This window comes from Cibotium barometz, chromosome 53, assembly GCF_041138505.1.
Source record: "Cibotium barometz isolate CiBa-2024 chromosome 53, ASM4113850v1, whole genome shotgun sequence".
Taxonomy (NCBI): Eukaryota; Viridiplantae; Streptophyta; class Polypodiopsida; order Cyatheales; family Cibotiaceae; genus Cibotium; species Cibotium barometz.
This window is the reverse complement of record NC_141098.1, coordinates 12061905-12084438: the sequence shown is the minus strand read 5'-3', so window position 1 is coordinate 12084438 and position 22534 is coordinate 12061905. Positions and strand designations below refer to the sequence as shown.

The window sequence follows — 22534 nt, the reverse complement described above, 5'->3', positions numbered from 1 at the left end:
CTCAGCTAGCGCCAACAATGGTCACTTCGAGCTATGAGGCTGAGTACAGAGGAGCTTTGATAGTAGACTATGGTGTGTATATGGCTCAGACGCCTTTTGGTAGATCTTGGTGTTGGCCACCTCCACTAGCCATTACGAGGAACTCAATGTTTCATGCTTGCACAAAGCACATTGAGGTGCATTATCATTATGTCAGGGAGAGGCTCATTTTGCAAGAGAGATTAGCTTGCTTATGTCTCTATACACGATAATGTGGCCGATATGTTTACGGAGGCTCTCTTATCACGAGAGAAGTTTGAAGTTTTTCACAAAGCTTTGAGCTTATTTGTCATTCGAGATTGATGAACTCCACAGGATCCCTGTAAATGTTCACATCATCATTTCATGGGAGATTTGTAGTGATGTGTATGGTAGTGATGTGTGGACGTAGGCTAATAATAGGCTGGGACACTTTTTCCCTCTTTAGGAGGTTTCTTTCCCTAAACGTATGTACACACTCATATGAGTGTGTGTAAGTGACCTTATCATGTCACTTTACTTGTACTTCACTCATTCTCTTCAATCTACTTTGAATGTTGTGCTTCCATCTATCTCTTTTTGCTTGCTACATCTGTGTGTGTTACTACTTTGATCTCCAGTTCAATAGTCACACGTGGATTCTCTCTTGTTTCCTTAGTAGTTTAAAAATTGACTACTTAATTTTTTTGTGTGTATATATATATATATATAATATTTGGATAAAGTTAAAGGTAATAAAATCTTTATCTTTAAGATTCCACGTATTGTCATGTGGGTTCTCTCTTGTTTCCTCCTAAGTAGTATTAAAATTGACTAAATAATAATTTAATGTAATTAGATCTTTTGTAATATCTCTTGTTTCCTCCTTAGCAGTATTAAAATCGACTAATAATAATTTAAAGTAATTAGATCTTTTGTAATATTTGTTTTTAAAATTCCCTACATTCTAGCATTTGAATTTTGCCTTAAACCCTATTCCGATTCGAGATTCTAGGCTTGTGTGCGAAATGCCGGTCTCAAGTTTTTAGACGTTGGGTTGAAAGGGGCGATGGCTCTGAGACGCAGTTGTGATGGCCTTCTCCTCTTCGTCAGAAGACCTGTGAACGAACAAATCGCAAGCCTTCATTCACATCAATTCTTCTGCTCAAGAGCAGACCTCGATGATGGTGACGAAGCCCAACGTCGCAGCAGCAAGAAGAAGCCCTCCAAACCAAACCCTAGCCGCGAGGGCTCTGCGAAGCCCAGCAAGGACTCTGCCATTGCTGCAACCAAAGACCCCGATTTCCTCCTCATCAAGTCTTTGAAGAAGCAGTTAAATGAAGCAACAGACCTTGCGAACAAGTACCAGGTGAGAAAAAAGACCTAAATTTTTTTGGGTGTGCTTTTGTAAGATGCTTCCAATCATTTGTTTATGAACCTAGGACTCCTAACTCTAATCATGAGCCCCAGGGTTTTATACATAGGATTTAGGGTTTGTGATTTGGGAATGTTAAGTTAGATTTAGGGTTTACAAGTATCATCAAGGTTAGGTCTATGACCCTTATTCCTAGCCCTAGCGCGAGCCTTAGCCCCACGCAAAACCTAACATTTTTGGCTTCTTGCAGTCCTTGCCATTGAGTTTTGTTCTTGCTTGTTCCATGTTGCAGGGGTTTGAAGGTCTAACCTAACCTACGTTTGAGATTACATATAGGCAATTACGTATCATGAGATAGCCATCTTTCACCACATAAGAGGCATGTGCAAGACCAGCCATCAAATCATCCCATATATCTACAAATTCAGCACCTAAACCTAAATGATACGTCTCACATCACAAATAGGCTAACAAGAAGGCTTCTATCATTTGATTGATTAAGGATTCTAGGGACTAGAGAGACTTAGAACTACAGGCATCCCTAGGGAAGAAAATATGGTAATTAGTAGAAACCAGGCATTGGAAGTCAAGTCGTGATCTTTGATGTCCATGGCAAGCATTGTCCTTGATCCAAAGCATGACCTTGAAGGGTTGGCATTGCACATTGTTGTCGCAAAACAGGACCGACTTGAATGCTTAGAAAGAACCTTCACTTTCAACATTGTATTTTTGTAGTCCTTTACTCATTGACATTCTATCATAGTGGCTGTTATTGAAACCTAGCTTTCACGCATGACTTTTCGAACGTTAATACAGCCATGATGCCCTATGATTAAAGTCCACATATGTTGCATGCTTTTCGTTGCCGATCATTGATGTTGTATTGAGCAAAGAAGAAACTGGTGGGTCTGCCTCACTTTTGATCTGGCAGAATGTAGTGAGTAACTCCTAGCTTAGTATAAGCCCCTCTATCTTAATGTCTAATTGTGGGGCAGTTGCAATAGCCCAAAGTGCAATCACTAGCATTGTCAATCCAGCTTTCCTAGCTAGGTTGGGTGAGTATACGACCTCACATATGAAATTTTCAAATTTCAGTTTTGGTGATAGACAATGCATTTTAAACTTCAAACATAAGCCCCCCTTTACAAAAGTTGGCAGATAGGGGAGGAGGAGTCCCTAAGTGTTTGTTAGCTTTTGACAAAGGGTTGATGGGTGGAGGTGTATAATTATTATATTGAGCTCGTAAATCATGGAAGATATTTTTGGCCAATTGGTTTAAGACACTATTACGATTACTTGATAGCCCAAGGTTGGAGGCTAGAATCTCCTTGGCCCACCGTTTTTGTTATTGTTTGCATACCATCCATGATGTGCATGCTAGAGGGCTTTATCAGGGATACATGGTGATTTTGGCAGGCCATCATTGTCTTGTGAGTGGGTTGTGTGAAGACGTCACCAGACACTGTTTCTAGGTAAATGAGCAAGTGCTTCGTCATATTTGACTTGAGTTGGTGAAGGCCCACTACCTTTAACCCTAATCCCATCCCATAATTTCTGCCCTTTTTCTACTTTTGTTGGTTTGTTACTTCTTTTGTCCACTTCTCTGTTGACTTTCATTTGTGCAAGGTGACTTTAAGCCCTATTATAACTCTAAAAATGCTTAATCTAAGCTTGACTCTTGCTCCTTCGCTTATTTTAGCCTAACTTTAAGTCCTTGAATTTTTATCGAGTTTTCTGAATAGAGCCTTGCATGTAAATTTCTTAACAGACTGAGGTTCGAGGTTCATTCAAGCCATTCGAAGTTGTGCTGAGTGAGGGTAGCAGTGATCTCACTTTGCGCAGGGTCATTGGCAAAGAAGAAGTTCTGGTAAAATGCTTGTTAGACCTGGAAAATCCACAGGTGGAGGGCCATGACGAAGATGCTTCCTCTGAAGGTGATGATGGTGATGATGATGATGATGATGATGAATTGAAGATCACCCAGCGTGTAACCCTCAATGTTCAGATCTCCAAGGGCTCATCAGAAGAAGACCAACCACGAGTAGCATTTCTGTGTTCATATGCCAGGGGTGAAACTGTGACCATTGAAGATATCGCGTATCTTGGCAAATCAATACATGAGGAATATCCGTATTCGGGCCCTTATTTCCCGTAAGTTCATCAGCCTCTCCTCTAGTGAGAAAATGATTGTATGTGTCAGAAAATTAACTTCAGGGGATTTACAGAGTAGCCTGGCACCCATCCAATTCGCGGATCTTGAACTTTTGTAGTGCTTGATAGGCAACAATGGGTTGAGGATTATCTGTAAACCTTTCCTTAGGTCAACATTTATGCTCATGCATTGATGTGTAGGAATTCATTCCTTCAACAAGTTGTGTCTTCTTAGAGCCTTTGATTGCTTAGCTAACCTTCTTGTTCGTGCGTGCTTTTTCTTCTCCAGAGACTTGGATGCCAACCTAAAGCAAGTTTTTCAGAATGTGATCAAGACTCGAGGGATTAACTCAAGTCTAGCAGATACTATAATGGAGCATTTAACTAACCAGTATCAAGATGAGTATATCGGATGGTTGAAAAAGGTTCGAGATTTTCTGATGCGATGAGGTGGGCTTGTTTGTATGGAGGAGGCGCACACAAGTCAAGGTGGGCTTGTGCATTGATGTAGAAGCTATAGGTATAGGTACATTGGCCAATTTTCTTGCAAGTGCACCTTCTGGATGCGTCCATCATGATGTGAGTTGATTACAGTAACCATAAGCTGGTTGATGCACATAGATCTTTTACCATTGGTCCTTGCACATCAAATTTTTGTTTAACATTGCCGTTTTCAGATGTATGGTTTGAATTGAAAGGTTGTGTTGTTATAGATCTAATTGGCAGGTTTTATATGGTTGTCTTTTTGTGAATGTTACCTCAACACAGCATTAAAACAAGATTAGTAACTTGTAGGTATGAATGTTGGGGAGGATACCATGCTTTTTATGTATCAGCAGAGTAACAAGCGGCCCCTCTTGCAAGCATCCGTAAGCAGCTCGTGTATTGGAGCGTGGTCCATCTGTACTTGGCTCGCTATATGGTGGTGGTTAATTAGGTTCTTGTTTGGATGTGGTACGTCGGACTTTCTTCCGTTCTTGCATTTGTCAAATGTGGTCAAGAGAAGGTAGCAAACTGCAATGCCCAATCTAAAGTCTCGGGGCACCATCAATCTACTTCAACATCGGGAAGCTTAGGCATTATTGACCTTGATATTTAGAGTAGGGCGTTTGCTTTGTAAGCTATTGCCCGAGGAGGGTAGCCTTAAAAGACATTCGCATAGCAAGTTGTATTCCCATGTTTGGGGGGCTGTGGGTGCCATGTCATATTTTTTTTTTCCACACCAGCTGGAGGCAAAAGTCCATGGATGGGGCACAAGCCATTGAAACGTTAGACTGTTGTGTGCTTGTCCACTTTTTCCCATTTCAATTTATTGCCCACAGATCACACCCTTTGCAAGTGTCAGTCACCAATGAAGAACCTAGAGTCTTGCACGGAGGGAGGAAGAGAAGAATGCAAGGATCGATTTTGGGGCTTTTTGTCCCTAGCCGTCAAATGTTACCTCTTGTTTGGAAATCAGTCCACTGCACTAAGGTGCCTTGCAAGAGTGGGTAGGGAGCAAAGAGAAAAGGAGCTATGGAAAGGCTTATCTCAATTTCAATGCCAATGGTTCTTCAAAGATGGGGGAGATGGTGAATGCGCTAACTAGGAGAGAGAGTTGGAGAGAGTATGAAGTGGCACATCAAAGTAAACACCCATAAACAACAAAGAGAGGGAAAGCATGCAAGATATGAGACATAAGAGTAAGAAAAGACTCAAGGCTAAATTGTGATAATATGATCTCTCTTTTTTCTAGTTACTAAAAACACCTTATATACTTGGCTTGATCTTTATGATGTTCGATCATTCGTGGAATGTTTAGGGGCCCAAAAAACTAGCGATGCTAACCTAGGCTCTATGTAAATGCGAGAACCACCTTACACATATCGTAGGTTTAGCTAGAACCCATAAGCATATATTATGAAAGCACGAAAGGTCATGTTAATCGTGTGCTTAACATATGGGTACTTGGTCCAATGAAAAGATTTGTATGTCTTTGAGAAGGTGGTCTAGAACATATCTTTGAATGTAATGAAATGTCACTTGCAATTATTGGATTCGTTGGTAGTAATCAAAGATTTTGGAAGTGTCTATCTCTTCTTGATGTTGAAGGCTAGCCTAACATTGGATTTGTTTGAAGAAGTGAATGGTTGTTGGGACCTATGGGTTTGGTACTTTGTTGTGTTAGTGGATGAAATCTCAGTTGTCCCTAGCATCTAGTGTTCGCCATGGGTTGAGGAGGCTCCAACCATTGACTTTGCCCTTTTCTTTTCTACATCAATGAGTCGTAGGAGGCCAGAAGATTTATGAACATCTTTGTGAGAGGTTTTAGGGAATGCCAATGAAGGTGAGACAGAAGTGGGTGATGGTGGTGTGGGGAGTAGGATGTGGTTGTAAGATTCTCCCAGGAAATCAGATAAAATCACATGCTAAACACAAGATTGATACAAACAACATAAAAGGGTGCAAGTAAGCTCACCACCCAACCATGGTCTGCATCAAATCACATGCTAAACACAAGATCGATACAAACAACATAAAAGGGTGCAAGTAAGCTCACCACCCAACCATGGTCTGCATCCGGAAGCCTCCCTTAAATGTTTCTAAGACCAAGGCCAAGACCATATATGCAAATTTGGTCTTCAAGGGCTACACTAGTATCCTTTTGACTATGTGAATGATATTGAGAGCTTGATGCTTCTTTCTAAAGGAAGAAGCAATGTTTGTCACATCCTCAATAACCAGCATGATCCAAGGCAATGTCCCAATATCTTTCATGAGTGATGAATGAGTTGCATAGGGGGTCCATACAATTCTTGGGCACTCTACCTCTAGCATCTCTCCCATCCTCTTACAATTAGAGACATTATTTGTCACCATCAGACCACATTCTCAACACCAACATCCACAATGGCTAGATGAATATGGTTAAAAATGCATTCAACCCTATGCTCACCAGCCTTGCCGACGTGAACTATACATAAGAGGTAGGTGCCGAGGCAAAAGGACACCAAGATGTTGATGACGTGTTGCCTCTTGGAGTCACTCCAACCATATGAAGTTATCAGGCAACAAGATTTCTTCCAACCATTCTTGATTGGTTGCAGAGCTACCTTGATCCTCTGCTTCTTCTCTTTTAGCATGGTGGTCCTTATTCCATTGCAATCAAGACATGTCCACCCATCTGAATGTCCCACACTTACGAAAACTGTAATCATGCTCTTCTATTGATCAATTTTGAAATGAAATATTGCACGTCATGAGAGTGTGCTCTATGTCAATATTTGCCATGCAATTTCTCTCCTTGATCCACAAGTGTGAGTGCAATGTGGAATCTGTTGAAATTAGAGCAATATGATGAGCTGTGTGGTGGATCAAATACTAGAATCAACATCATTAACAAAGTGATTAGTAAATAATTAAGATGTGATTAGTGAGTAATTAGCAAATAGCTTAATGTAGGCATGGATAATAAAAAACCAGCAAATTCTCATTAGGCCAATGCCTCAATTTATAGAGTTTACATCCAAGCATCAAATCCCACTGATTTCTCCTTGATTCACTCCACCTCTTTTGCTTGATTCTCTCCACCTCTTCACTTTTCCCAGAATATCTTCACACTTCCTAAATCTTCTCATGCTACCCTTTATTCTCTCCTAGTAGATTCTTCTCACTTTTTCACAGGTTCTCTCACATTTACAGATTCTCTTTTACAACCTCTAACCAAGGGCTTGTTCTTGCACACACCCTATTCACTTGTATATTTCAACAGAATCTATGGCGCAATTGTTGGGGAGCCTGCAAAATAGGTGTTGGAGAATCCTACGAATTTGTATCCTCATCAACCCTTGCTCTCTTCATCATCAACCCTTGCTCTCTTTCTACTAGTTGCTATATCTCTGGGCAACTATGAGAGCTCACTTTCATCATCAACCCTTGCTCTCTTTCTACTAGCTAATATATTTGTGTTGGAGAATCTTGTGAATCTATATCCTTATCAACCCTTTCTCTCTTCATCTCATCAACCCTTGCTCTCTTTCTACTAGTTGATGTATCTCTGTCTACTAGCTAATGTATTTGTGTTGGAGAATTTTGTGAATCTACATCCTCATCAACTCTTTCTCTCTTCATCATCAACCCTTGCTCTCTTTCTATTAGTTGATGTATTTATGGGCAGCTCTGCTGTATCTGTGGTGGGCAGAGGATCAAGCAACACATCATCCTCAAGGAGTTTGTTCTTCATGCTCATGTCCTTTGTGGATTCCTTGGGATTCTCCCATATGATAACATCTATCTCTTGTGATGCCCTGACATCTTCCAGTGCCCTTATCCCTAAGCTGAAAAATCCATAAAACAAACAATGTGAGGGAAAAACTTGAAAACATTTGGAATAATTGGGAAAATGAAGTTAGGAAAATTGGGAGAAATGAAGGAAATGGGTAATTGGAGGAAATTGGGAAAGTGGAGAAACGGGGCAATTGAGAAAAATTATGGTAAATGGAAAAATGAGAGTAATAGGGAAATTAAAAATTGGAGAAAAAGGAAAAAAGGAAAAAGGAAAAAGGAAAAAAGGGAGCAATCAGGGGAAACCGATGGAGATGGGAGCATTTGGGGAAATTGGTGGAGATGGGCCAAATGGGGGAAATCAGGGAGATGGGGAAAATTGGAAAAATAAGGGGAAGTGGGGTAATTTGGTAAAAAGTGAGGAATTAAAAAAATTTTAGGGAAAAGGGGAAATATGGGGATGATTGGGACAAATTCAATAACAATTGGGCAAATTCAGGGTGGGAAAACTGGGAAAATTGTGGAAATTTAGAGGAAATAGAGAAAATCTTATGAGTTCCCCCCATGGCCCTTCCTTCCTTGGGGACCTTGAGAAATGTGCTTCATGATTTCCTAAAGTATACTCTCTCCCGGAATTTTTAGCAAGATATATCTGTGATGAGTTGAGCCCTTAGTGATTGATTTTTGTGATTGGTGTGGGATGATGTGCATTGTGTGTATTTTTTCCTTCAGATCTTGACATTAACTCAAACTCTTGTGTTGGCTCCTGCAGGGAAACTCTATTATGCTCTAGTTTTGTGGAGGCGCCTACTTTCTGGTGCTGCATGGGAGGAGTTGGTCGACTAGTTTTATAGTTGCATACAACCATCTACCACCACCTACCGCGTGTGACGGAACTCACCCAGGTGTGTGGCGGCCAGGACTAGTGGACTTCTTCTGGAAACTTTCCTATTGCTGGCCAGTTGTTTTACAGCCCTAAAAAGTTGTTGGTCAAAGCACTAGGAAAGGGAAGAAGAGTTGGCCGATTTGTGGAGAAGGGATTCCCTACTAATCAGAGACCTTCAAGCTTGTGAACTGCTGCTGGTTGACTTTCCTTGTGGCTACTAAGAGCTCGTCGACTGCTGCAAACAACCCTTCAAGGCTAGTCGACTTGCTCTGTGAGCCAGACAGGAGGAAGATGAAGACATGATCTTGTTGAACATCGCCGGTGCATTTGTGAGTCCGAATGGCATCACCACAAACTCGTAGATAGTGGCCTCGTTCAATCCTAAAGGCTGTTTTTGGAATGTCATCTGTAAAGATCTGAACCTGATGATAGCCACTTTTGAGATCTATCTTTGTAACCCCTGCTTAGAGCAAGAGGGACTGCCTTGATAGACCGATGTAGGATGTCATCTAGTAGTCAAGCTCTTATATCGCATTCGACATGAGAGTTCAAGTGTTGCTTTCTTTGACATCTTTCTTCTTCCCTTATCCCTTTTTTAGGGGATTTAGGATGTAAGTATTACCTCCACCAATTACAAGGACTTTGCCCATCACATGGACTCTCATATACATAAGTACTTTCTTCTTTTTATTGCTTCCTCAGATTTTCCCAATAGTACTTCTTTCTTCGACTCTTTTTGATAGCTTTCCTTGACATTTCACGTCTTATCTCTTTTTTCTTTTGATTGTGTTTCTAACTTCTCCCAACACTTCTTCGTTCTTCGACTCTCTTTAATTGTTTTCTTTGACATTCCACTTCTTATCCCTTTTTATGGGGAATCAAGGTCAAGATGTCACTGAGGCACTTTCCTTAGTTCACGAGGGGTTTGTAACTGTTCCTAGATCATAAGGCTAAACTTCAGAGAGTTTTGTTGGATTTTGCAAGTCTTGACAAGGTGAATCGGGTTGTGTTGGTGGGTTTTGTTTGGATTCTGCAAGTGTTGGGGTGAATCAACAACTATGGATTATGATTGTGGTACATGTAGGGATGATAGTAGTAGAGCTCCCATTGTGGTTGTTGTGCATGGTTACATTGCATTAGATTCCATAACGTCAAGATGCATAGTAGAGAGGGTGTAACTGATAGTGTAACTAGAATTGGAGTTTTGGGTACTTGGTCATGTTTCACTTTCTCTTTCCCCTTGTGTGGAAAAACATATACCTTCGTATGTACCTTGATTCTCCATTTCCATTGCAGATTTGGCTATGGCTTCTTAGGTTTGGGCAATGTTGAAAAGGGTTTGGGCATCGTAGAGATAGACTTTGACAACCAAATCCTCGTGCAGTATTCTTGTATGCGCAATGCCTTCATCACCCATTTGTGTGTGGCTTGGGTTTGGATTGTGTTTTCCTTCTCTAGTTGGTGATGGAAGGCTAGGATGCTACCTTAGGGAGCTAAATGTAACATGGGTGCTTGCAAAAGCATGTTTATGATTAGTGTGCTTAATCAGAGACTTAAACCCATGCACAACAAATTGTTTCTTCTTCATGCTTAATCAGACCCATGCATAACAAATTGTTTCTTCTTCATGCTTAATACACCATATAGAGATGGTCTAATCTATGCTATATTACTAACATGAAGTAAACAAGACTGAATAAAGATACTCTCTAGTAGCACTGATCTTGAGATCTCAATGACTCAATGATGATGACAGACAAATGAACCTATATGATTAAGTTCTAGACTCTTATTTATAGTGTCTAATGTTGGTGAGGTGGGTACCAACCCCAATAATGATCTCCAACTAACAACCCTACCAACCACAATGTTGGTGATTTGGGTACCAACCCTAATAATAATCTCTAACTAAGTGTGTTCACACAATAACCAAATAACTCTTTCCACACTTGATTACTCATTGGGCACCTAGACAATATTATGATGAACTGGCACAATAGCACTTAAAAACACATGAATCCGGCCATGTAGTCGACCTTTGAGTTGGTCAATAGGTAGAAGCATGTCCACATCACAATTGGGAGAGTGTGCATGTGGCATCCCCCTCCTGCTTAACTTAGAGTATGAGTACATATCTTTTTGCTTGCAAAAGAGCGTTTTAGTATTGGTTGATCGATTAGCACCTAATTAGAGACTTAAATCCATGCAGAAAAAACTTCTTCTTCTTCATGCTAAATACACCATAGAGAGAGATGGCTAATCTACCATGTATTACTAACATGAAGTATACATAATGTTGAATAGAGATACTCACTTAGTAGCACTATTCCTAAGCTCTCAATAACTCAATCATGCGTTGGTGAGTTGGCTACCAATCCTGCCAACCCTAATGATAATTTCCAACTAAGTGTGTTCACACGATAATCTAATAACTCATACCATTGATATACATGTGTAGGAATAGTGAGATGTACTTGTTCCCTTGAGATTTTTATCTATTAAGGCATTTTTAAAATGGTTAGCTAACTCACATCCATGGACGTCTATATAGCCACTAAAGCATTTGCCTCTGTAGTAATACCCAAGATTTATACCACATCTACCTATGGCACAGGCATTGGCATACATACATACATATAGGAAATGCACTACTATCATTCATTACCTTTGTTTGCATCATGAGTGTGTGCATTATGCAATTCTTTCAAAACTGAAGTGACTGACACTTTGGCTTGTATAGCTTCCTTAGTCTCTTGGCTTTTGTCTGATTCATGTTGTGCATCAATAGTCATTGGGGCTGATTGGCACTTTGGCTTGTATAATTTCCTCAGTCTCCTGGATTTTGTCTAATTCATGTTGTGCATCAATAGTCATTGGCTTATGCTTTTCGATGCAGTTGACTAAGCGATTTGGCTTGTATATCTTCCTCAACCTCTTGGGTTTCATTTGCTTCCTATTATGCATTAATAGCCATTGGCTTATGATTTTAAGAATGTTATGTGTTCCAAAACCTTTAGGTTTGATAGCCCATTCACAATCCCAAAGTTATGCATAGATGAAGCTAGTGGAGCCCCTCCTTTAAAACATTCACATATACCTCTCTAACCGCCTTTTCTTCATGAGTCGGTGTTGGTTGTGGCTTTGGTATGACTGGGAGAGCCCTACCCCTCTATCTGGACAATAATATGGTATCAAAATCGCACTAATGGTAGAGTAACTCACTTGGGGCCTCATATCACAATATCCTAACACTTGGTTATTCCATCAATTCCTCTCTATTTGACTAGAACAATCCTTACATAAGGAAAGGTGAATGATTCTTCTAGGTGTTTTCCCTTCATATGTCTCACAAGAAGGCCACACATCCAATGGCTCCCCACAAGGCTCACAACAAGATACCTCGACTCCTCAATTATGAGGGTAATCCTTCTATCCTTATTCATGATTGCCTAACTATACTACTCCCAGATCCATAGGCTCAGCCTAGCCCTGTCCAATCCCATGAATCTTCTACTCTCAAGTGGACCTATGGAGCCAGTGTGAACTCATGCACCTGTAATTAAATTGATTTCTTTACACACATCACTTAGATTTAGTTCACACTCATACTCCTATGGACAATCCTTTCATAAAAGGAAAAACATCCATCATACAGTTCTTTCATAACATGCATAATAATATGTCCATATCACATATCACATCAGTCATCATCATAAGTCTTATATTACATCATCATCATAAATCTCCTTGCACCACAACCATGATACTTAGACCAAGATGACACCACACACCAATGAGCCCTAGTTCTCCTGGACCATCATGATGATCAAACAAGCCTTGCCTATCTCACATCCACTCCTGAATACTCCCAAACATTCTCAAACACTCCTTTGGTCATCGTGATGTGACCAAAGGATCCATGTATGTCTCACATCCACCTCAACACAAGTGTTAATAATATTAGGAGTCGCTTCTATCAGTTGATACCTATCTCAGGAGTCGTTTCTATCGGTGATACTATCCCACAAGCATGAACACTCCAAGTACCGGTATCGGGAGCCACATATATCTAGTATTAGTGCATATACTTAGCCACCATGCACTACCATGTCTTTTTCACTACGGAGCCACCTCCTTGTCCATCACAATAATAGTGCTAGGAGGACACCCATGTTAGAGTAAGAAGGGTCAAGGGTCAAGGTCTTAGATGACACATATGACACCCATGTGGCAATCCATAAACATGTGTAGTACCTTTACATGCTTCCACAAAAAACATGCATCACACATGAATATAATGTCCAAATAATAAAGTAAGATTTTAAACAATATACACTATATTCATTTCCAAAGTAGTGTAAACTATATTCATATCCAAACAATAAAGCAAGATTTTAAACAATATACACTATATTCATATCCAAAGTAGTGTAAACTATTATGAGCTCAATGAGACATCATAGCTCTTTAGTTGAAACTTTGAGTAAGCTGAATTCGTTTAGCCACATATATCATGGTGAGGTCTTTTGAAGGTTTTACCTTCCTTGGGTCATTCCTAACCTTTGATTTCATAAGTCATTTCATTCAACTTTAAGTAGAGTCCTTTGCATGAAAATAAGGTCTTTCTAAGATCATTCATCTACTTCTCTTGCTTGGGTCTTATCTTAATGGTGTGGAAATCTTTAAGAATCTTATGGGGACATTCTTTAGTGCACACTTTTGCACCTAGAGTTAAGGTCTTCTTCTTTCTTGTGGCTCTTAAAATATCTTGATCAATTCCGACCTTGGTTTCTTCTCTTTTAATGATTCATTTTCTTTTTTCTTTCATCGATGGAATGTCAATTTCTCTATAAACTTAAGGACTGTCTCTTTGATTGTAGCACTTCTAGTCCTCGCCTTTCCAAGATTTGGCCTTATTCCTAGATCTTATTCTAGGAATTTATATTTATTACTATAATCCATTTAATTTGATCACATTAATGTGCATAAATTTTCTTTTATTATATAGCTTTGCCTTTATTAAGTTCAAAGAATCAATTAGGATTTTGTCTCTGTAAAGATATGTTGTCGAATGAAGAGATTAATCCAAATCTATACCACTTCTAGATAATTTGGCTTTTTAAAGTTAAATCTAGGGTCTTGGGCTAACCCTTAAATTTACCCATGCACATTAATGTAAGTGTTTCTCTCTTTATCTCTCTATAGAATCCTAGATGGAAACCCCATATTTGCAGAGGTTAATATGATACATTCATGCTGAATTTTTATGTATTTTTTGAGATTGGGAAAATAATTTAGTAATATGGGAGTAGTAGGGAAAGAAATGGAGACGAGGTATGGGTGTAGAGTAGATATGAGAGCAAATGGAGATGGAAGGAGAGGGAAAAGGTGGAGAGGGTGAGAGAGGACATGAAGTTTGCAGGTTTGATGGAGTGAGAAAGGAATGAGTAAGTGTGTAGGTGATGAATGTGTAAGGGAGGTGAGAAGAGACTAGGTGTACCTTGCCAAAAAGTGGGCAGACTGGGATCCAATAAAAAATTCATATCTCACCGCCATTAGCTCTAAAAATTCTCAAAACAATTGAGCATATTCCTGAGCTCCCGAGCTAACTTTTGTCTTTTGATGACTAGTCCAAATTCGGAGTGGAGACGGGCGCAAAAAATTCAGCAGAATCATGTATTTTTTAAATTTTTAAAATCTTTGTGTGGGTCCCCATTAGTGGAATTTCTTGATAGCTCCAAGAGTGAGCCCCCCAATACATCATACCCTGACCTTAGAGACTCAAGTGTATGTGGAAACTTGCATGGAGGAGATTTTTTCCATTTTATAAAGGATTTACATAATAAGAAAATACAAGCTAGTATTTAACTAGTCAACATATCATGACAATATGGTTATTATGATAGGAAAATAAAATAAACAAAGAGATCTAATTGTGAATAAAATACTAAAATAAAATATACAAAAATAATTGATATATGAAAAAGTATTTAATAAAAATATATAAAATATTTAATAGTAAAAAATATATACAAAAATACTAAACTATGGAAGTCAAAAGGGAGGGAGACCCTCATTTATTTTAGGGTAGATGAGAGAATAAAAGATGAAATAGTATAAGGGAAAAAGTGATTTGGGTAGTAGGCTTTCTACATGGTGTGGGTAGAAATGTGAGAGGATAGGATTTACTTATGCATGGTGAAGTTGAAGCATATGTACAATGATGGTCCAAAAGTATTATGAAGAAATAATAATAATAATAATAATAAATAAATAAAATATTCTTAGGTTTTGTAATACACACACCTAATGAAGTATTTACATATTTGAGAAAATAGAGACCCCCATATTTAGGCCCTCATATGAAATGAAATATTTACACAAAATGGACCGTAATAATTTTATTTATTTTTTATGAGTAGCTAGCAAAACTTTTTTTTTAATAATATAAAAAATATATAGAAGATATAGGTAAAGTCCCTAACGCACACACGCCTATTTACAATGAAAAAGTATTTATGACAAAGAGTTTATGTGATTTTCCTTGGCCGAGGTAGCTCCTTGTGGTAATGTGGATAGCCGAAAAATGGCTATCATTTAGCCCTCCCCCTAGATGATGGTATATTCATGTACCATCATAATGTAGGCCTTCTAAAGCAAGTGGTGTAATGTGGTTCTCTTGTCCATCTTTCTTCTAAAGCAAGTGGTGTAATGTGGTTCTCTTGTCCATCTTTCTTCTGTTCCTTGTGTTTTGCACCACATCCATCACTCAAACCACATAACTTACATGCCCTTTTATCTCCTTTTTGTGGTTACTTCTGTAAGTCTGTCGGTAGAATGCGACTCAAGTATGGCTTGAGTTTGTAGCCATTAACCTTCTTAGAATGTTCTTTGCCATCCAAATCCATGAGCTGATAATAGCTAGAGTTGAAAACCTTCTTGACAATGTATGGTCCCTACCATCTAGTTTCAAACTTGGCATCAAACCGATTATCAAGTTGATTGTCATACCTTAGCACAAGATCTCCTTCTTTGATGCCCTTGTCTTTCAAAGTTGCATTGAACTTCTCTGCTGCTTGTATGGCTTTTCTTCTATAACACTCGTATGCAGCTTCTCTTTTCCACTCTAGCTCAACTAAAGTGAGAAGTTGATCCACCCATGCATCTTGATCTCCTAGTCCACCTTTTCCATGTAGCCGCATTGTTGGAATGTTGAGCTCAATAGGCTGCAATGCTTCTTGACCATAAACCAAGTGAAAGGGCGTAAACCCCGTTGCTTCTCGGTAGGTAGTCCGGTATGCCCATAGTGCTCCATCAAGGAACTCGTCCCAAAGCTTCGTCTTGTTCTCCACCATCCTCCTTATGATTCCTGCAATGACACCATTAGCCTTCTCTACTAACCCATTTGATTGGGGATAGTAGGGTGTGCTATGATGATGTGAAATATGAAGCTCTTCACAAACTTCGGTGAGCAAACCTTTTCTAAAACCTGGACCATTGTCAGAAACAATCTCCAAGGGGGTGCCAAATCTGCAACATATATGAGTGTAAATAAATTTGCTTACAGTCTTTCCATTCACCCTTGCCACACTTTGAGCCTCCACCCACCTAGTCATGTAGTCTATGGCCACTAAGATGTACAATTTTCCATTTTTAGTTCTAGGTAGTGGACCCATAGCATCAATGCCCCATTTTTCAAATGGACCACTTGCAAATGACTAATTGGCGTGGACCATGTAGCAACCTCTTATTACCATTGACTTGGCAGTTATGACAGCTCCTACACCAATGTTGGACATCCACATGTAAGCTTGGCCAAACATACCCAGCAAGCGAAATCTTTTTCACAGTTAGTTCTTGAGCAAAATGGCCACCACATGCTTCTTCATGCAAACCTTCTAAAATTGCTGGAATCTCCTTGGTTGTTGGTACTCTTCTGCACACTTGATCTTTTCCTCTTTGGTAGAGGGCACCTTCTAAGAACAAGAAAGGACTTGCCCTATTCATGAGCCTCCTCTTTTGTGCCTTTGTGAAGTCTTGTGGGAATTCACCTTCCAAGATGTAGCTCACTATGGAAGCCAGTGTCTCCATTCCTTGGTACCGTGGTTGCTTAATAGCCGCTGCAGCCAGGACTACTTGCATTTCCTTCTTAACACATGCAACAGCTTGTTGTGCAAGTAGATCAGCATCCTCATTTTGTTTCCTAGGAATATGATACAATTGCACCTCCTCAAATTGATTAAACAGCCTTCAGATAGCATGAACCTTTTGCCTTAATCTTTCATTCTTGCATGCCCAAATGCCTAAAATTTGCCTTACAATAAGAAGTGCATCCCCTTTTACCAGGAGACGTTGAATCCCTTGATTGATGCACACCTTCAAACCATGAAGTAGTATGTCGTACTCTGCTTCATTGTTGCTAGTAGAACTTGGCAAGTTGACCTTCTCCTTCATAACCACCTCTCCATTTGGGTTGAGCAGCACCAGCCCTGCTTTACCTGTGGCTTTTCTAAAAGCTCCATCAAAGAACAAGGTGAATGCATTAGGTATAGTTTTGGGTGGTGGCAATGGTAGGGTCTTTACTTCAGGCACCTTAATCTCCTTTTCATGCACTCTATAAGTGAGAATCCCTGCCAATTGTGCACGCACACTATTTCTACCTTGAAAGAGTATTGGAATTCTTGCAATTCCATAACCCACTTTGTGATTCTAGCACTGATAGTCATTTGAGAAGACACCCAAGGAAACAAATTTTCTGTAGTGAGAATTACAAAAGGTTTTGGTAACAAGTAGGATCTAAATTTTCTCACCGCAAAGATGAGAGCAAGCATCATGAGTTCCGCTTCCGTGTAGCCTTTCTCCAAGACATTCATGACCCTACTAACAAAGTAGATGGGCCGCATCCTAGTACTGTGGGGACCTTGCTGTAACAAAACTGCACCCACTGTTTCCTTTCCAACACTAGAGCTAACAAAGAAAGTGTACTCCCAACAAGGAGGCATGAGTGTTGGTAGCTCTGACAAAATGACTTTAATGTTACAAAAGTACTCCTCAAGCTCATTAGGCCATGCAAACTCTACTTGTTGAGTCAATTTTTGCAAGGGGTGAAGTAACTCTGAGGCTAAGTGAATGAAGCGTGACATGTACTTCACCTTTTGAATGAATGAGATGGCCTCCTTGAGACTCTTTGGAGATGGTAGGTCGATAAGAGCCTTTGCCTTTGTAGGATCCACCTCAATGCCTTTGGAAGAAACCTTATGACCAAGCAAGATTACTTCATCCTCACCAATATGACATTTGTCGGGATTGAGTTGGCCCCCCATGTCGTAGAGTTTCTTCAAGCCTTCTTCCACCCTCTGCACATGCAATGACTTAGAGCTATAGATGCAAAAATCATCTATGAACACTCTAATGGATTTCCCAAAGAATGCTTGAAACACCATGTTCATGAAACGTTGAAATGTCGCTGGAGCATTGGTCAAACCAAATGGCATGACTCTGAAAGCATAACAACCCCAAGGAGTGATGAAGGTTGTTTTCAATTGATCCTCCAATGCAATCCCAATTTGAAAGTAACCCGAGTAGCCATCACATATTGTATACTTCTCATGACCTGCTACCTCATTTAGGATCTCATCTTGAAATGGAAGAGGAAAGTGGTATCTCTTAATAGGACCAACTCAAACATGTCTAAGCATTCTTGGTCTCCTACCACTCTCTTTATGTGGAGTGCCATTCTAAAGTTTGATAAGAACAACTCGGCATCCTCACCGGGCTCTCCAAAGAATAAGGGGTAGCCACTCATTTGCCTAGTGGTATCCATGCTTAAGAAGAAGAAGTACAAATATGATTGCACAAAGGTCTTCCTTCACTCTCTTTCTCTCTCACTCTTTTTTTCTTCTTTTTTCTATTTTCCTTTTTTTTTCAAAGTAGAATGAAAATGTAGACGTCAAAGCTTATGTCATAACGAATCAAAGGAAAAATAAATGGATTAATTGAGGCATTAATGGCTGCTACTTGCCTAGGTCCAAACATACGATGAATGACACGCGGAAATTGCAACTTACTACCAACAACTATGTGTATTTCTTGCCTAGCATAAGAGATTGGCCTACGATATAAGTCTTCTTGATTCATAAAACTAAGCTAAAACAAGATAAAAATATGCACATCAAAGGAAATGGTGTAGTCTACAATGGGAAGTATGACAGGATTAGGTGATGCTAAAATCTCACTTAGTCTTTCTGGACCAAAAAGAAGAACCATGCGTTGTTGGTAGAAAATTTTTCTATCGATGCAAACATTGACTCTAATGGAGTGCACCCAATGAAACTGGTTGAATTGAATCCCAAGAGGATTAGGAGGAGGTGGATTGTTCATGAAAGATCACACAAAAGTACCACTTTCCTTCTTAAAATATGATACCCAACAAGCAAACAAGGAAATTTATGTGTTAGAGAGATCGATATACCTTAAATACCCATTCAAAAACTGCTCGATTCCTCAGTGGGGGCACCAAAATTGAGGCAGTCCAGGGCGGGCAACAAGAAGAGCGGCCTCTAAGCACTCCTCAAGGCTCCCGTGTTGCTCAATGGGCTTGGGGCACAACGCAACACAAACATAAGAACCCCAAACCCACACACTCAACAAGAAAGGGGCACCACCTAGTTATGTATGTGAACTAGGACACCAAAGATCTTTCCTTGTAGCTAATCAATACAAGCTAACCATATACATCAATCAAAAGACACACACACCCTCAACAAACACTCATAACATATAGTATTGTGTGTGGAGGAGACTAGCATAACACAAATAGATGCACACCAAACTTGGAGAAGAACTTAGAGAGACAATATAAGCTTGATTTTGTTGTCGCGGTATATACATGGTCTTAAGGTTACGGGAGCCCTCTCACCATACAACCCTCTTACCATGGAATAAAAGGCAACAAATCAAAAACAGGTCCTCAAGCCGCCAAGCATAAAATCACACCACAAAATACAAGGATCGAATTTACCTTAAATCAAACATCGGACCACTTTGCTAAATCAACTTTGGAGATGTAGGAGTCTGAGATTTTGTACACAATTGCACCCAAACTACTAGTCTTATTTATGTACAAAGGCAAGATACAATTATGATAGGGAGTATGGCATCACTCAAGCCCTCACAATGACATAACTAGCTTCAAGCTTCTCTATGCAATCAAAGGTATTGATGTATAGAGAGAGCTCACAAGTTCACTATCTCCTTACACACTAGAGTTGGGAATGGTGTACAATGTGTGTAATCCCCCTTTTTCAAGGAATGGAGGGGGCTCTATTTATAGGTTTGAGAAGCCCCAATTAGGATTAAGCCTAATCAATCTTATTATGGAAAATCATAGATTATGAAATGAGAGTGCTTATCCCTTAAATCACATGGATGTGGGCTCAAGGTGAGAGAATTATTGAAGATGAGAGGAGAGTGTGATGTAGAGGTTTGAGCAAATAACTTGTAGTAATGCCTACTCCAAAAGTAGTAGAGTGGGTGCTTATTTACAAATGTTAGTGGTTAGTAGTTAGTAATCACTATAAAAGGTTAGTAATACAATGTACAAAATGGGTGATAAGGGCTGAGAGGTTGAGTGAGAAGAGTAAAGATTTGGAAAGATCCTTTGTGTGGTTGAAAGCTCGAAGAAGCTTGGATTCTCCCATGTGTAGATCTTTAAGTTAACCGCCGGTCTCCTTCTTGCATTTGACGCCACAAAAGTTGATTGAGGTGAAGAACATGGGGGTTTTTGTAGATGGAAACCCCATATTTGCAGAGGTTAATATGATACATTCATGCTGAATTTTTATGTATTTTTTGAGATTGGGAAAATAATTTAGTAATATGGGAGTAGTAGGGAAAGAAATGGAGACGAGGTATGGGTGTAGAGTAGATATGAGAGCAAATGGAGATGGAAGGAGGGGGAAAAGGTGGAGAGGGTGAGAGAGGACATGAAGTTTGCAGGTTTGATGGAGTGAGAAAGGAATGAGTAAGTGTGTAGGTGATGAATGTGTAAGGGAGGTGAGAAGAGACTAGGTGTACCTTGCCAAAAAGTGGGCAGACTGGGATCCAATAAAAAATTCATATCTCACCGCCATTGGCTCTAAAAATTCTCAAAACAATTGAGCATATTCCTGAGCTCCCGAGCTAACTTTTGTCTTTTGATGACTAGTCCAAATTCGGAGTGGAGGCGGGCGCAAAAAATTCAGCAGAATCATGTATTTTTTGAATTTTTAAAATCTTTGTGTGGGTCCCCATTAGTGGAATTTCTTGATAGCTCCAAGAGTGAGCCCCCCAATACAGCATACCTTGACCTTAGAGACTCAAGTGTATGTGGACACTTGCATGGAGGAGATTTTTTTCATTTTATAAAGGATTTACATAATAAGAAAATACAAGCTAGTATTTAACTAGTCAATAAAATAAACAAAGAGATCTAATTGTTGTGAATAAAATACTAAAATAAAATATACAAAAATAATTGATATATGAAAAATTATTTAATAAAAATATATAAAATATTTAATAGTAAAAATATATACAAAAATACTAAACTATGGAAGTCAAAAGGGAGGGAGACCCTCATTTATTTTAGGGTAGATGAGAGAATAAAAGATGAAATAGTCTAAGGGAAAAAGTGATTTGGGTAGTAGGCTTTCTACATGGTGTGGGTAGAAATGTGAGGGCATAGGATTTACTTATGCATGGTGAAGTTGAAGCATATGTACAATGATGGTCCAAAAGTATTATGAAGAAAAATAATAATAATAATAATAAATAAATAAAATATCCTTAGGTTTTGTAATACACACGCCTAATGAAGTATTTACATATTTGAGAAAATAGACACCCCCATATTTAGGCCCTCATATAAAATGAAATATTTACACAAAATCGATCGTAATAATTTTATTTATTTTTTATGAGTAGCTAGCAAAACTTTTTTTTAATAATATAAAAAATATATAGAAGATATGGGTAAAGTCCCTAACGCACACACGTCTATTTACAATGAAAAGGTATTTATGACAAAGATTTTATGTGATTTTCCTTGGCCGAGGTAGCTCCTTGTGGTAATGTGGATAGCCGAAAAAATGGCTATCAATAGCTAATCTCAGATTCAAGGCATAGTATAGAAGATAGTCTATGTCTATCACCATATAAATTCCTCTTCCCATTGATAATGCCACATGAATAGGGATGGACTGATAGGGTTACCCAAAGTAATATTCTCTGCAATTGAGATAGAAAGCCACAGCCATTACTCTATCAGTGGCCAAATGCTTAAATACAACTTAGACCACTTTTTGTTCTAGGCTAGAAGACAAGTTCTAGGACATATTACATTTTTTATTTACACATTATTACTCAAAAAGACAAGATTTTTTTCCTGCAAATAGAAGACAAGGTAATATATATATTTGATTTTAAAAGTTTTATTTTAGTACAATAAAGAAGGCCATCAAGCTATCACAATGATGGCCAACTCTCTCTCTCATAGAGTGATGATACATATGAATGGACATGCCATAATAAACTCAATCAAAGGTTCGGCTATTAGTAGTCAAGATCCGATGAAAAGGAATATAGTTCCTAATAAGAGGCTTAATGCATCAATCGTCGTCGATGGACTTTGAGCTCTCACCAAAGCGGTTCGTAGAGAACTATCCCTCTCATAACCTCCAGTTGTGAATGACAACCATTGCAAGGATAATGTTCTCAACCAAGCTCTCATCCTGGATCCAAGATGTCATGATCTTGTTCCCAAGTACACCTATATCTCTGACTAGAAAAATGGCAAAAAGTAGAGGTTCTTAAAGTGTTTGGCT

The 22534-nt window shown here is 39.2% G+C and overlaps 1 protein-coding gene across 1 annotated transcript; it reads left to right on the top strand.

Annotated features, from left to right (window-relative positions):
- Positions 1-995: 995 nt before the first annotated feature.
- LOC147608299 (uncharacterized) lies at positions 996-4233 on the top strand. Its single transcript, XM_086789358.1, has 3 exons — positions 996-1366; positions 3141-3523; positions 3813-4233. Exons 1-3 carry the CDS (start codon positions 1067-1069, stop codon positions 3970-3972), a joined length of 843 nt encoding a protein of 280 aa, XP_086645484.1. The 5' UTR covers positions 996-1066; the 3' UTR covers positions 3973-4233.
- Positions 4234-22534: the final 18301 nt, after the last annotated feature.

Bases quoted from the DNA above. Each gene is read 5' to 3' on its own strand.
- LOC147608299 (XM_086789358.1), top strand. From the start codon at position 1,067: ATGGCTCTGAGACGCAGTTGTGATGGCCTTCTCCTCTTCGTCAGAAGA. The intron at 1,367-3,140 runs GTGAGAAAAAAG...ATTTCTTAACAG, and splicing joins ACCTTGCGAACAAGTACCAG to ACTGAGGTTCGAGGTTCATT. The intron at 3,524-3,812 runs GTAAGTTCATCA...TTTCTTCTCCAG, and splicing joins TATTCGGGCCCTTATTTCCC to AGACTTGGATGCCAACCTAA.